The sequence below is a fragment of the Astatotilapia calliptera genome, chromosome 2 (genome assembly GCF_900246225.1).
Source record: "Astatotilapia calliptera chromosome 2, fAstCal1.2, whole genome shotgun sequence".
NCBI classification, from domain to species: Eukaryota; Metazoa; Chordata; class Actinopteri; order Cichliformes; family Cichlidae; genus Astatotilapia; species Astatotilapia calliptera.
The window spans coordinates 23,047,362-23,062,083 of record NC_039303.1 but is presented as its reverse complement, the minus strand read 5'-3'; the positions used below and the strand labels follow the sequence as shown (position 1 = coordinate 23,062,083).

General features: G+C 41.5%; 1 protein-coding gene across 9 annotated transcripts in view; it reads left to right on the top strand.

Moving 5' to 3' along the window:
- The window catches only part of tenm2a (teneurin transmembrane protein 2a), a 230,994-nt gene that overhangs the window by 47,531 nt on the left and 168,741 nt on the right, over positions 1 to 14,722 (top strand). For all 9 annotated transcript variants that reach the window (XM_026188681.1, XM_026188674.1, XM_026188666.1 and 6 more), the window contains exon 2: positions 12,585 to 12,962. In XM_026188681.1, the coding sequence (XP_026044466.1) occupies positions 12,737 to 12,962 (226 nt within the window). In that variant the 5' untranslated portion in view covers positions 12,585 to 12,736. The remainder of the gene's footprint in view (positions 1 to 12,584; positions 12,963 to 14,722) is intronic.

The following is a 14,722-nucleotide window of genomic DNA, read 5'->3' as shown; positions in this document are numbered from 1 at the left end:
TTTGGCAAGCAAAAATATACATTTTGGACACATCCCTGGCCTTCACATTTTTCTTTTAAACTGTCACATGTTCGCCGTTGCATTTTTGTTAGAGCCACTCAAGTTTGAAAGTGCACGCAGACTTCGCTGTTAGGATAAGTAGAAGACATCATTTCTTATTTACCCAATAAATAAAGTATCTTTTAGATCTTCTTTCTGGGAATTCCCTCAGCTTTTAGTGTGTGTATGGGAGGGGTTACTTTGTTTCATTTTAAGTTAAGGAATGAATCACTGCAGCTTGTGTTTGACCTACATACATCTACCTGAGCTGAGGTAAGACACCCATATAAGGCTGACGGTGTGTCTCCTCCCCGCTCTCTGACTAGTTGACATTTCAGCCTGAAGAAATGAAACCTTTGGCATTTATTCACCGCTCCAGGGTTGCTCAGCCCTATAGCTGCTGTCAATTACACTTTGTAATATGTGTGTTAGTGCTACACTTTTCTGTTAACTTAAACAATAGCTGACTACCCTCTAAAGAGACAGGATGGCAGTATAATCGCTACAGTGTCCCTCAACATTTCACTTCCGCACAGAGTTATGGCATGCACACGTACACACACAGACGATGCATGTTGTACAGTAAAAGCCAGCCAAAGTCTTCAGTGTGTCACCTCTGTCATAGTGTTAATTAGACAGTGTCACCGGCTGTCCCCAGTGACATTTATTGCACATTTGAATATTTTACCCAGACAGATGGTAAGAATGTCAAGGCGTGACACTGAGTTATTAAGCCCTAGCCCTCTCCCTCTGCGACAGAATGCAGGGCTTGTCAGCACTCGATTGTTTTAATAACTCAGTGGCAGTGCCGCAGCGAAGTTTGCCCTCACTCTCCGTGCTGCAGCTAGTTCCTAGGGCACAGGTGAAAAAAAAAGCCCCACACACTACCAAGGGTGTGATTCTGCTGAATGAGGATGAGCAGGAATTCCCTCAATGAATAAAAGAACGGGGTAGCGTAGCTCTGTGACCCAACTGCTGACATTATCCATCTGCAGATTGCCAAGCTTTCTATATCTCACATGACCTTCACCTGCATTATAACACTCTTGTCAGACGCGCAGCCCAGCATGGATGTGCACCATAACCTCAAAATAAGACACTACTGTAAAGTGGCTGGAAATATCCAGCCCTCATATCACTGCAAAGATGCCGAGATGGATGGTACTCCAAAATACACTGAAGTTTCTTTTTTTAAAAATATAGCACCACTTTCCAACTTGAAAAATCTAGAATTAGGAGATTTTGAGAGGATGTCCGCACACTGGATGCCTGTGGAGGAATAGGTCTGCTCAAATTTAGTTTGGCTGGCAGGTGTTGGGTTGGATCCTTATCAGCTGATGATCACACAATGGCAGATTGTGTGGCAGAAGCTGTGGCAACAATCCCTGTCGCAGAGGATTCACACTAACACTAAAGAGAGGTAAATACAGTGGGGCAAAAAAGTATTTAGTCAGCCACCGATTGTGCAAGTTCCCCCACTTAAAATGATGACAGAGGTCAGTAATTTGCACCAGAGGTACACTTCAACTGTGAGAGACAGAATGTGAAAAAAAAATCCATGAATTCACATGGTAGGATTTGTAAAGAATTTATTCGTAAATTAGGGTGGAAAATAAGTATTTGATCACCTCAAACAAGGAAAATCTCTGGCGCTCACAGACCTGTAACGTCTTCTGTAAGAAGCTTTTCTGTCCCCCACTCGTTACCTGTATGAATGGCACCTGTTTGAACTCATCATCTGTATAAAAGACACCTGTCCACAGCCTCAAACAGTCAGACTCCAAACTCCGCCATGGCCACGACCAAAGAGCTTTCGAAGGACACCAGGAAAAGTATTGTAGACCTGCACCAGACTGGGAAGAGTGAATCTACAATAGGCAAGCAGCTTGGTGTGAAAAAAATCAACTGTGGGAGCAATCATCAGAAAATGGAAGACATACAAGACCACTGATAATCTCCCTCGATCTGGGGCTCCACGCAAGATCTCATCCCGTGGGGTCAAAATGATCATGAGAACGGTGAGCAAAGATCCCAGAACCACACGGGGGGACCTGGTGAATGACCTGCAGAGAGCTGGGACCAAAGTAACAAAGGTCACCATCAGTAACACACTACAACGGCAGGGAATCAAATCCCGCAGTGCCAGACGTGTTCCGCTGCTGAAGCCAGTGCATGTCCAGGCCCGTCTGAAGTTTGCCAGAGAGCACATGGATGATACAGCAGAGGATTGGGAGAATGTCATGTGGTCAGATGAAACCAAAGTAGAACTTTTTGGTATAAACTCAACTCGTCGTGTTTGGAGGAAGAAGAATACTGAGTTGCATCCCAAGAACACCATACCTACTGTGAAGCATGGGGGTGGAAACATCATGCTATGGGGCTGTTTTTCTGCCAAGGGGACAGGACGACTGATCCGTGTTAAGGACAGAATGAATGGGGCCATGTATGGTGAGATTTTGAGCCAAAACCTCCTTCCATCAGTGAGAACTTTGAAGATGAAACGAGGCTGGGTCTTCCAACATGACAATGATCCACAACACACCGCCCGGGCAACAAAGGAGTTGCTCCGTAAGAAGCATTTGAAAGTCCTGGAGTGGCCTAGCCAGTCTCCAGACCTCAACCCCATAGAAAATCTGTGGCGGGAGTTGAAAGTCCGTGTTGCTCGGCGACAGCCCCAAAACATCACTGCTCTCGAGAAGATCTGCATGGAGGAATGGGCCAAAATACCAGCTACTGTGTGTGCAAACCTGGTAAAGACCTATAGTAAACGTTTGACCTGTTATTGCCAACAAAGGTTATGTTACAAAGTATTGAGTTGTATTTTTGTTATTGACCAAATACTTATTTTTCACCCTGATTTACGAATAAATTCTTTACAAATCCTATCATGTGAATTCATGGATTTTTTTTTTCACATTCTGTCTCTCACAGTTGAAGTGTACCTCTGGTGCAAATTACTGACCTCTGTCATCATTTTAGGTGGGGGAACTTGCACAATCGGTGGCTGACTAAATACTTTTTTGCCCCACTGTAACTGTGAAAAGACCAAGTTAAACTGTCTTTGTAAATGTAGACATCATTCAGGCTCTACAACTTTGAGTACTTGAATAAGATCATTCAAAAATCTTTCCAATAATGTTAGCAATATGTCAGCGTGCCCACATACTGGCACCATTTGCCTGTATTTGTGCTTGCTTGGTTTTTATATCTCATTGAAAGAAAAGTTTTTTTTTGAAAAGTTTCCCCGTGAAGAGATGAACCAGAAAATAAACCGAGCCCACTTGTCAGAATTATTACATGTTGCATTTCCAAAATGGAACTTCAGTTATTAAGATTATAGTGTAAAATTAGGATTAACAGCTGGGTGAACACAATTTAAGCAGTGACTTTTTTTTTTTTTTTTGCATTATTCATTTGCCATATTGAGGGGAAACGGGATGGAATTGTGTGAAAAACACAAAGAGACTTGGAGAGCAAATTCTAGCTAGCAAATAGGTTTCGTGGAGAGACTGAAGTGCAATGTAAATTTGTAGCAGGTTCTGACTTGTTGCACTGTTTGGGTGTAAAGGCCCTTTAATACAGATAAATACTCAACAAATATTGATTTGTTGGCTCTATGCTGTGTGTATACTAAAACAAGCCAGTACACCCAAGGTGGACCTCTGGCATTTGATGCTTGTGAGTAAAAAAACAATCCACACACATAAAAAAAACCTTTTCTCATTTGTTTTCGTAACAGTGTAAGTCTATAATATAAGCCTGGTTTGTTTAGTTAGCCAAGTATATCCTCCCTGCTGTCGCCGCGTCCCATTCCCACAGCTCATTCTCATCTTGTCCGTCATTTCTCCCATGAGTTTTTGAGCTATGTGTAATTACCCAGTTTGTTTGCACCTTGGCTCTAACTGGCTGTCTTGTCACAGCCAGCTTGTGTTCACAGGAAGCATGTGTGTGTGTGCGTGTGTGCGCGCGTGTGCATGAGGGTTTGCATGTGCCAATCAGTCTTTAGCAAATATGGGCGTGACAGGCAAGAGTATGCAACAGTTCTTGTGTGTTTCTCAGCACATGTGTGCGCCACCCCGAGCCCGCTCTGGCAGACATGGAGAGACAGAGAGAGGGACCTTGTCGTTCCTAATCCCTTTGTTTTGAGTCAGATTAGAGCTTTGCGAGGCGTTTGCGAGGCCTGCAGAATGTGGATTTAAGGATTAGTCTAATAAACAGAGGCTCTGTGGCACTCTGCAGCCCAGTGTGGAGATTACACAGGCACCAAGTGCAAGAAAGAGAGAGGGATGGATGCCCCCCCATCCACCCACCACCTCCTCACATCCTTCCTCATTTGTTTTCCATCCTGGCAAATGAGAGGAGAGAGCGAGAAAATGGAAGGTGGATGGGACCTTTCCTCCTCCCAGCAACTGTGAGTCACATATGCAGACTCTGGGGTTGGTAGGCCTAAATCTTATCCTGTACCCATGTACAATCCCAACAATACTTCATAAATACTGGCTGATCAAAGGGGATGTTGCCTCACTCAAACCCAATACTCAGCAGAGCACAAACTAGGCACAGAACAAGGCTCTGCATTGGCTTGAAAGCCTAACACAACTATTAGCTCACTAAGAATTCCATCTTGTCTGTCTGCATTTCTGATTAGCATTTTCCAAAGCCTGTACTACTGGAGATAAATGAATGTGTTCTTGCTTTCCTTTCTATTTCAGTACAGTATGAAAATCAGCTTGCAGGGACATGAAACACGATAGAACTAGGCTCAATTACGGAGAATATATCTTGCTTTATTTTTCTAGGTGACCTTATTGTTGCATAGCAGTGAAGATGAAAGGCAGCCTAATTTGTAAACTCTACTACAGACTCATTATGTGTACACTTGCTAATGATTGTTTCAAAATCTGAAATATGGAAGTTTGCCGCACATCACTGCACTCAGATGCTGCATTGTAAAGTAGTTAAACCCAGAATGTACACAGTAATCAAACACGGGTACCATTACAATTATCATGTAAATCTGACAGCTTCATGCATCTCCAACCTGATATTATTCTTAAAATGTAATTTATTTTCTTGTGTGTGAAAATCAGCAATGCTTTGAAGAAAATGTGTTTCAGCAGAAAGTTTTTTTTCCAAGATTGCCCTTTAAGCGAACTCAGAAACAAACCATTGTGTGCTAAACAAGTGAACTGAAAGGCTTGTAGCGTGCGCTGCAGCTAAGCCATTAGCTTAGCAAAGTACCAGGTGAAATAGCTAATAGCGCTTAAGCCTAAAACGATCTGAAGATCTGGATATAACAGTCATGTCATGTACCTTACTTGACCAGCGTGGAGGTAGATGAAGCAGTAGCATTTTATTTTGAAGAAAGATATACTGAAGGGTGATAGATCAATGTGTTAGCCTGCTAACGCTAGCAAACAAGTGTTCACTTCCTTAACTAGTCTGGCTAACTGGAATTCAGTACCGGCTAGTCAACAGACTGACAGTCTGCCAAGCTATGTAGTTATTAAAGAGTTGTCTCTGTAGATGAAAATCCTATGATGCCACTAACTAACGCTGCTCTTTAAAACTGAAAGCACTTGAGTATAATTCACCTCCATTAATGCTGATGAACAGCTAAAATTTGGTCACTATGTTTTGAACTGCCATAAGACGTGCAACGTCTTGGTATTTTAGCAGCAATACCTTTTTTGTTTGTTGTTAGTAAATAAAATTAAAAAGAGAAAAAAACCGAATACGTTGTGCTTTTGAACTGCAATGAGACTGTGTTGGCATTTCAGTGTCAATATCTTATTTATTATTATTGTATTTTTTGCATCTGTGTTGCAATTTTTTACAATGGAAGCAATTTTCTTTTTCACTAAGTTTGTGTGGTTTGTCAACAACACAAACAAATAATGACAGAACCAGTGAATACAACGACTGATCACTCATAATAAGCAAGTGATTTTTACCTATTTGGCTCAAAGAGGTGTTGGAGGTAATGATGCGAGGTTTGTGGAAGAGAGAGAGCGAGGGATGAGATGTTTCCTGTCCTGCACCCCTCAGCTGCTGGCTCGCAAAGCACCTTGGATCCAAAATGGAGTTGTAGTTTCCAGTTGAACTGGAGCCATCCAAGCATGCGTCCATCCGTTTGCCTTGTGTGTATACTGTACGTGTGAGTCTACACACCTTTTTGTGTGAATATTCAAAGCCACCCGAGATCGAAGACATGATTAATGGCTGTTCGTGGTGAGGAGCCTCTCCGTCGGGGCGCAGTGCAGAGCTCATAGACGGAGCGCTTGAGTGTGAGTTGTACGACGAATAATGGAGGTCGCAGTGCACTGATAAAATTGTATAAATACAGGAATATTTATCTGCTGAAGCTCCTATTAGCCTTTGACACAGAAACACGCGTTTATTTTTACAACATTAACTTGTTATCTGTAAATGAATCTCGAATTCTGATATATAAAATAAGAAATTAAGTGATTTTTTTTTTATTACTACACATTCTAAAAACTAATTACTATGATTCACCTTTACTTGTATTCAGCACAGAAAAGAAAAGATTTTACAGTGAAAAGAACAAATTATATGTTAGGATAATAAGGATTTACACCTACACATCGGATGTCAAGTACACGCTGCTTTTAAATCTGAACATGTAATTGAATGCTTTGATGAACTGTGCATATAGTATTTCCATTTAAAGCATATTTGGACTTTGACTTGGATGTTCACTCCTGAAGTCAAGATGCACAGAGGCTTTGTGGCGATGTATAATTGAGTATGAGTTTCATTCAAGGATTTGTTTTCCGTCTTTATTCTCTCGCAACCTCTCTGTACTCAGCTCTCTTCTTGCCTCCTCTTTTGTTTTTTCTCAGTCACTCCGTGTCTTCCTCTCTTTGTCTTTGTGAACAAACTGCGTAAACAACTTAATTTGAGCAGCGGCACAAAAACAGCAGAAAATTGAAGCCAAACGCTTTATAGCCACAATTTTGTCTTTTGTGATAACAGGGCCAGGTTTTCAATAGGCCATCTTTTGCTATACAAATTCCATTCAAATTTTTAAAAACCCACAAAAAATCCCCCACAAAAAAACACAAGAGCGAGCGATAGAGAGAGAAAGAGATCATGAGAGGGAGAGAGAGACGGGGAAAGAAAAAGACACCAAATGAACAACTTCATCTCCTGTTGACAAAGAGTGCTGGAAGAGTGGATAAATTTTCTGATGGAAAGGCTCCATGCTGTGTTTTATCAGGCTTTTAGCTGCCAGTCTTGTTGGCTGATTGCTGCTTTTGGTGTGGTTACAATTGAATTAAATGAGCCAGGTAATGGCTGTGTTACAGGCTCCTCTAATGCAATGATAAGAAGCTAAAATAAAGATAAGACTAGATAAGATCAGATGAGATGCTTATAGGATATAAAAGATTAAAAAGTACATTGAAGGAGTAACAAAAAACAGTAATAATTATTCTTATGTTTGATGCTTTAAAGAAGCATAAAAATATTAAACCTTCACAGAACAAAAGAAAAGCTATATAACAGAATCAAATCCTCATGCATAAAATTGGATGTGATGTAATTACATGGTTTTAGTTAAACGAGAAATGGAGTAAATGAAGTTTTACTATGGATAAAACAGCTGTAAATACATTTAACAGGTTCAACATACTATATAGAAGTGTAAGTTACAGGTAATATTATAATGTAGCACTACTTTAGTGTTCTATTTCTTGAAAACCCGTTTAAGCATCTCATCTAACAAAACAAAAATAGGACATGTACTTTTCTGTATTTTCTGATATGAACAATTATTGAGACTTATAATATTCTCAATAATGCAAGTGCACAACTCTTAGAGCTAAGAACAACAACAGCTATTTCTGATGTCTTGTAAGAAGAAGTCAGCAGAGTGAACATGCCCTATTTGTAACCTCCTGGTTGGCTGCAGTAGGAGTCATCTGGTCAGGAAGCCTCCCACAGTGTGATGGCCCTAAACAGCATCTATACTAGCGCTCACACATCGCCTCCGTGCTTATTTGTATGATAAATGTGAGCAGTGGCTGGATGGAAGATTTGCAGCTAATTGTTTTCGGCGATCGTGCCAGTCTACCTGTAATCATCAGAAAACAGAGCAAAGGATTGAGGTCTGAGTCCGGTCAAATGTATCCAGCATGTTCCCAGAGCTGGATATCTCGGTAATGGTTTCCTGAGGCAGATTTGTGTCACGATGGAACAATACCTGTGGCAATTTCAAGGCACAAATGCACCAATTTGCCCACTGATTAGTAGGTCTTATTCACTTTAACCTCCCACCCCCATATTCTGCTAGTTTGATAGAATAGTTTGCGAGAAAACAGGAAGGGAGAATTGGGATTTGTTCACGACTTAATATGTCACTTGTGTTTCGATTGTGCCAGGTGAAGAAAATGAAGCCTCATTTTGATCCATAAGAACTGAATCTTCATTGTCTGTTACTTTGCTTTCCTTGATATTTGGTTTTTGTTCTTTAGGAGGTTGTTAAGGTTGAACACAAAACCGTCTTGTTTGATACTTGCTAATCCACTGATGTCATTAACATCCTATTAACTGGGTGTGATTTCTAGTTACAGTGGATTTACATTGTGCGCTCCATATTTCTTTTTTTCCCCCTTCAAAGCTGTTATTTGCAGAGAAAAGGCCATTATCTGCACCAAACTTCACCTCTGTAATTTCCAAAATGAATTCCCCGCCCTCCCTGTCATCTTCCAATTACATTTCTCATTCTGCCTGGATTTCATGGTCACTTCACGGTTGCATGCATGTCTCTTTTCTCCTTCATCTAACCACGCTTTCTTGCCTGTCAAGGAGACGCGGCTGTTTTGCAGGCTCGCGCACGTCTTTCTATAGTTTTGCATTTATGCGTGTGTTTGTCTGTCTGCTGAGTCTGTGTGGGTGTCTGCACTTAAATATGCATGCACATACGTGCTAGCGTACCATGGAGTTGTGGTATGCGAACAGTCAGAATGACAGTAAGTCATTGTACTTCTGATAAATGAGATGATCTGCCTCGTTGTGACGATCTGGGGGGTTGGACTGTTGTCGCTGGAGTAATTAACTAAGAAAAGTTTGCCTGTATGTGCTTCAGTGACCTTGAGGAAACACCTGGCTGGATGGGATGTGATTGATAATGTGTTCCAGATCTCAAGGTTGTTTCCCTTAGCTTCCTCCAGTCTATCCATCAGCCCGCTATTGTGTGTCTTCTCTTCTGCTTCTACTATTTTTTTCCATTAAAAAGTAAAATCACAAAATCCAGTTTATGACATCACAACTCAGTGTGTAAGGCTCACGCCTAAAGCTTAGACCTTTGGATGACTAAAGGGAAATTTTCCACTTACGACAGATGAGTGTTCATATTCGCAGTTTATTCTGTACAGTGAAGCTCAACTGTACAGACAGTACAGTCTGCATCATTAGTGTAATTCTGTTTTCTCAGCCAATTTGACATCCAAGTTTTCATCTGATGTAAAGTGACCAACTTTTGCCTATATTTTTGGCTCAGTATATGCTGGTAGACCAGCATTAATGTGCCATTGCACTGGCTCAGAAACTCTACAGTACACCACAGATATTCCCTCATTTGACGTTTTTAACGATGGCAGCGGACAGAGCTGTCAGTCCGGAATCTACCATACTCGATCAAGTTTATGCCATATGCCATGGCCTGTGCGACTGCAAAGGCCATGGCATATGATTCACATCCGTTTTATACATTTCAAACCATTCAGTGACCCGTCATGCCCTATAGATGGTGGCATTGTCACCCTGGAAGAGACCACTCCCGTGAGGATAGAAATGTGAAGGGGTGGGATAAATCTGATCGCACAGAGTACCGCTGTATTCGTTTGTGGTCACACGTCTGTCAAGTAGACCTAAACCATTCCAGCAGAATGCCCAGGAGCATACACAAGAGCTCTTCACTTTAAAGATCAATGGGGTACTTTCTGGTTTTGTTTTTTCCTTTAATTTGTCACCCACCTGTGCACACCCACAGCTCCACATGGAGACTCGTTGGGCCATTATTTCTTTAACCCCAGTCTGAATGTCCCCACATTTTCTGAGCCAGTATCGCTCTCTATTTCCTCGCCCTCCATTCAAGGTACAAACACATTAAGGTCGAACTCCTAATAGCCTGTGTGATGGATGCCCAAGCATAATGAGCTCTTTATGAGACTTAATACCTACTGTTAATCAATGGACATAGCAGGGCACTTTTCAATACTACCTTCTAAGCATTTTAAAATGAGCCCTCATTGAATAGATTGACTCACATTCTGTATACTTGTCTCTCCTTCTCCTCTCTCTTCTAATTCTTCCTCTGCTCCTGCATGTAATTAATTACATCACATATTCAAAAAAGAAATGATGCCTGTCCTTTAGAGATGCCCTTGTCTGCTCTCATATTGATAAAAACTATTAAGACTGAACAGTATTTTTGGTGCAAATGCAATGCAATGCCGTAATTCTGTGGGTGGATCGGACTTTTTTCAGCCTCAAGTAATGGAACCATGGGTTCATTACCATAAATATCCCATAGTAGCTATAGCTGGAGGAAGGGTGCCTGTCAATTACAGCTGGCTGTTTGGTTGTTGTCATATCATTGTACTTTGATCCTTGGACGCCAGCGTAATGCATTCCACAAGGCTGCAAAACTTGCATCAAGCTTTATTAGCGTCATTATCGTATCATAGACGCAGTGTCATAATACAAATGTTTAGTTGCCTTACAGGCTGTTTTACAGTTTATGTCAAGTTTACGAGACTCTGTTGTCTCAGGTATCGCTGGACTGAATATGTGTGTTAGCGATGTTCTGTTTGCGTGTATCTGTGTTTGGGTGTGTTTGATTATCCCTCAAAGCCTCTAAGGGAGCCGGATTCATTCCCACTCTGATAATGAGGGAGAGACTAGCAATGCCCTCAAGTCATTTCTCCTCTTCTTCCATCCTTCCTGTTGCTTTTCTTTCTTTCTTTCTTGCCTTTTGCATCTTCTTTTATTATTATTTCTTTTTAGTCTCGATAATGCACCTGCACTTGTCCACTTTCGTTGTGTGCATACCTCCGCCAGCATTGGTTTAGGATGACCGCATTTGAGTCCCTCTCTGTTCTAATAGATTTAAATGCCGTCTGACCATTTTTCATCAGCGCGGTCAATGGCTGACTGTCTCTGTGGACCACAGTGCTAACAGCTCTGTTTCGCCCTGCAAAGCGTAAGCGCAACAGGGATGCTCTGAAAAAAGGAAGGGAAGCAAATTAGAGGAGCCACCTTAGACTGAAGGAAAACATCTGCACCAAATAATTCTCTTTAGTGATGGATTGCACATTTTTTCATTCAGTTAATATTTAAGTTTAATAAAAAAGACTGGAAATTTATATCGTCTGATTCATCGCTTTCCTAAAGTGCAATAAACTATATATTTAAGGACTTGGGAGTTTTTAATAGCAGAGGTTGGCAGCATTCACTCCTGTGCAGTAATAAAGGAATTAGTGTGTATTTATAAAGGTAATATACAGTTTTACTAAATGTACCCACCTAAAGAACTAAAAGGGAGCTTTGTGTATGTGAGGGAGGGCGAGCATGCACCAGGAAGATTATGTGATATGCCTCCGTATGTTCAATGTGCACCACGTGAACACATGTTTTAGATGAAAACAAAACAAAATCTGAAATGCGAGCTTTGACTGTAGGATACATAATAATACATCTCAGTGAACAAAACCAGTTTATGTACATTAATAAAAGCAAAGCTTAGCTGTGCACAATTTCACTGGGATACCTGTGTATGGGAAATTACTAGTGCATGAAAGAGAAGGAAAGTCCTTGGTGCGCAGCTCCACGAGCTGGCAGTGCTCCCTTGGTCTGGTTATGATGAGCCAGGCTCAGAAGAGTTGTGGTTTCGTGTGTGTGTGTGTGTGTGTGTGTGTGTGTGTGTGTGTGTGTGTGTGTGTGTGTGTGTGTGTGTGTGTGTGTGTGTGTGTGTACAGGTTGAAGAAAAAGCGGTTTGTTTTCCTTGCGGAGTTGAGAACTTGCCTTGTTGCTCTTGTTGCTTGCTCGGTAAAGTTTGCTGGAAGACTTTGTGTTGTGGCTGCTGTTACTAATTAAAAGAGAACCATCAAAGACATGAGAGGGGTCAGAGAGTAAAAGTAGAAAGGAAGAGAAACAATGGGGACTTGGGGGTTTTATTGCCCTGCTATCAAGTTACAGTTGCAGTAAGTGACTGGAGGAGCGGTGTGACTCTTTCCTTTTTAGTTCACCTTAATCCCACAAATTAACAAGTTAATCTGTGGAAATCCTAATGGTACCTACAATAGCCTTACTTATCCTGCATCAATACTCTAATGTGTTTTATATTTGCCTGGCTACTCATGTCCACTCATGCTGTTTGCTCCTGTCTTACTTTGTCTGTATATTCTGCTGGGAGTGCGAGGCGAGAGTGAGTCACAGCAGTGCATCCATTAATTTTAGACCTGTCTCTGTCTTTTCCCATCTCTCCATCTCTTCCTCTTCCTGTCTCTGTTTTCCAGGTGACTGAAGTGGAGACTGACATTAGGGAGGCCCTTAGGAGAGCCCTTCCTCTCCCGTCACTGCCTTCTCCTCCGTCTACTCTGTCTTCTTCTCGCTGCATTCAACCCCCCCCCCCCCCCCCCCCCCCCCCCCCCCCCCACACAACATCAGCATGGATCTGAAGGACCGCAGAAATCGCTCACTGACCAGGGGCCGCTGCTCCAAAGACTCCCAGTATAACACCTCCTCCCTGGACGCCGATGAGTGTCGTGTGCCTACCCAGAAGTCCTACAGCTCGAGTGAAACGCTCAAGGCCTTCGACCATGAGCAGAGGCTGCACTACGGCGGGTGTGTGACGGACCTGGTTCACCATGAAGCTGATGAGTATTCTAGGCAAGGTCAGTTTGCCCTAAAATCCCCTGTACATATATATATTTATGCACCCACTCTATGCTGGACTCAAGACATTACTGAGAAAATCATGTACCTTTATGACCTCAAAGGACATCTGTTTTGGGAAACACACTTATTTGCTTTTTTGCTTATTTGCCCAAAGGTTAGAAATCCACCTAACGAGACCTAAGAGGCTTATTTATGTATTCAGATAAAAATAATGATATAAAAATAACATGCTGTTGGCTAAGAAGGTGTATTGAATTATGTCTTATTTTTGCACATTGCATATACACTGAGCAAATGCAACACAATAAACAGCTATAGCAGGGCTGTCAAACATAAGGCCAGGGACCAGAATCGGCCTCACAAAGACTCCAATCAGGCGCACTGGTTTACAGCTTTTCCACTCAATAAAGGACCCTCCTCAATTGCCATTCATACTACACTAAAGTAATCAAGTAACAGATTAAATGACAGAAAAGTTCTTGTTTTTCTACTTTCTACTAAAAGGGGCATTGTCTGTGAATTTATTAAAAATGTATATTTTATTGCAGTTCTGGTAGTTCAGTAGGCAAGGAATGATGAACTAACAGAACTTTTTCTGTAATTTTTCACATTTATAATGGTCACTGGTCCGGCCTACTTAACATCAAAGTCGTATGTAGCCCATGATGTAAAATGAGTTTGACATTTCTGTGATATAGCATCTCTTTGTTTTTCTATTTGTACCTTCGTTGCCTTAAATATTTTAGGGCAATGAAGCAAAGGTTCAGATTCATTCAGCAAAAGAGCAATAACACATTTCCCAAAGTGTCATATGATTTTTTGGAATAACATTTTGCATTATGCATAATTTACCTGCATAAAATACAGCTTTGTATTAAGCATAAAAGAGAGTTTGGGTTTTTTTTGCAGGCAATATGCATCCAGGGTAATAGGAGATGACGACTACTAATTGAGATTAAAAAGCGAAACTCAAAGCTCTTGGGGGTAACATTTCCCTGTCAAAATCTGAACAATTATTTCTGATGCCTGCGTAACTCCAGTATTGTTCTGTCCAGCACAGGTGGGTGAACCTAGCGCAGTCATAGATTTCAAAAGCCTTTCCACTCCTTTTCTGTGATCCAGCATTACGTAAAAAAAAAATTCTATCACATTGTGAACGGCCACGTTGTTGCATGTGAAAAAGGCTTCCAGCTGTACGTTACTTTTAGCCACTATGCGTTTTTTGCTTCTGTTAGCAAGCTGTTAATGTAATCAGATCCTGCACTTTGCGGAGGAGGACCAAAGCAGACCTTTAACACTGGCAAGGCTGTCATAATGAACTTCTGTATCCCCCAGTGAGCAAGCTAGCCGATAGGCCGATAGGTCATTTTTAAAGGGGTGGGTCAGCCTTCGTAGCCCATGTCTTTAAACTGTGTGTGTATGTGTATGTGTGGATTTGTGTGTGCGTGTGTACGTGTATTGCAGGGGGACATGAAACAGGCAGTATTGATCCTTGGCTAGTGAAAGGAGTCAGACTCAATGGGATTGATCTCTACTAAGCTCTGTTTTCTCTGCATGGACACAGACAGAGGAGGAAGCCAGCTCAGAGTAATACAACACTACAATGCCTACGATAGATAAAAAACAAAATCCCCCCCACCTCCGTCAAACAAATGCATAAATAAATGTGTATAGTATGTTGAAGAATCCTTGGTGGTTTTTTGCAAATAGAATATCGTCATTAAAGCTTTAAAGAAAAGGTGTAAAGCTACGGTAG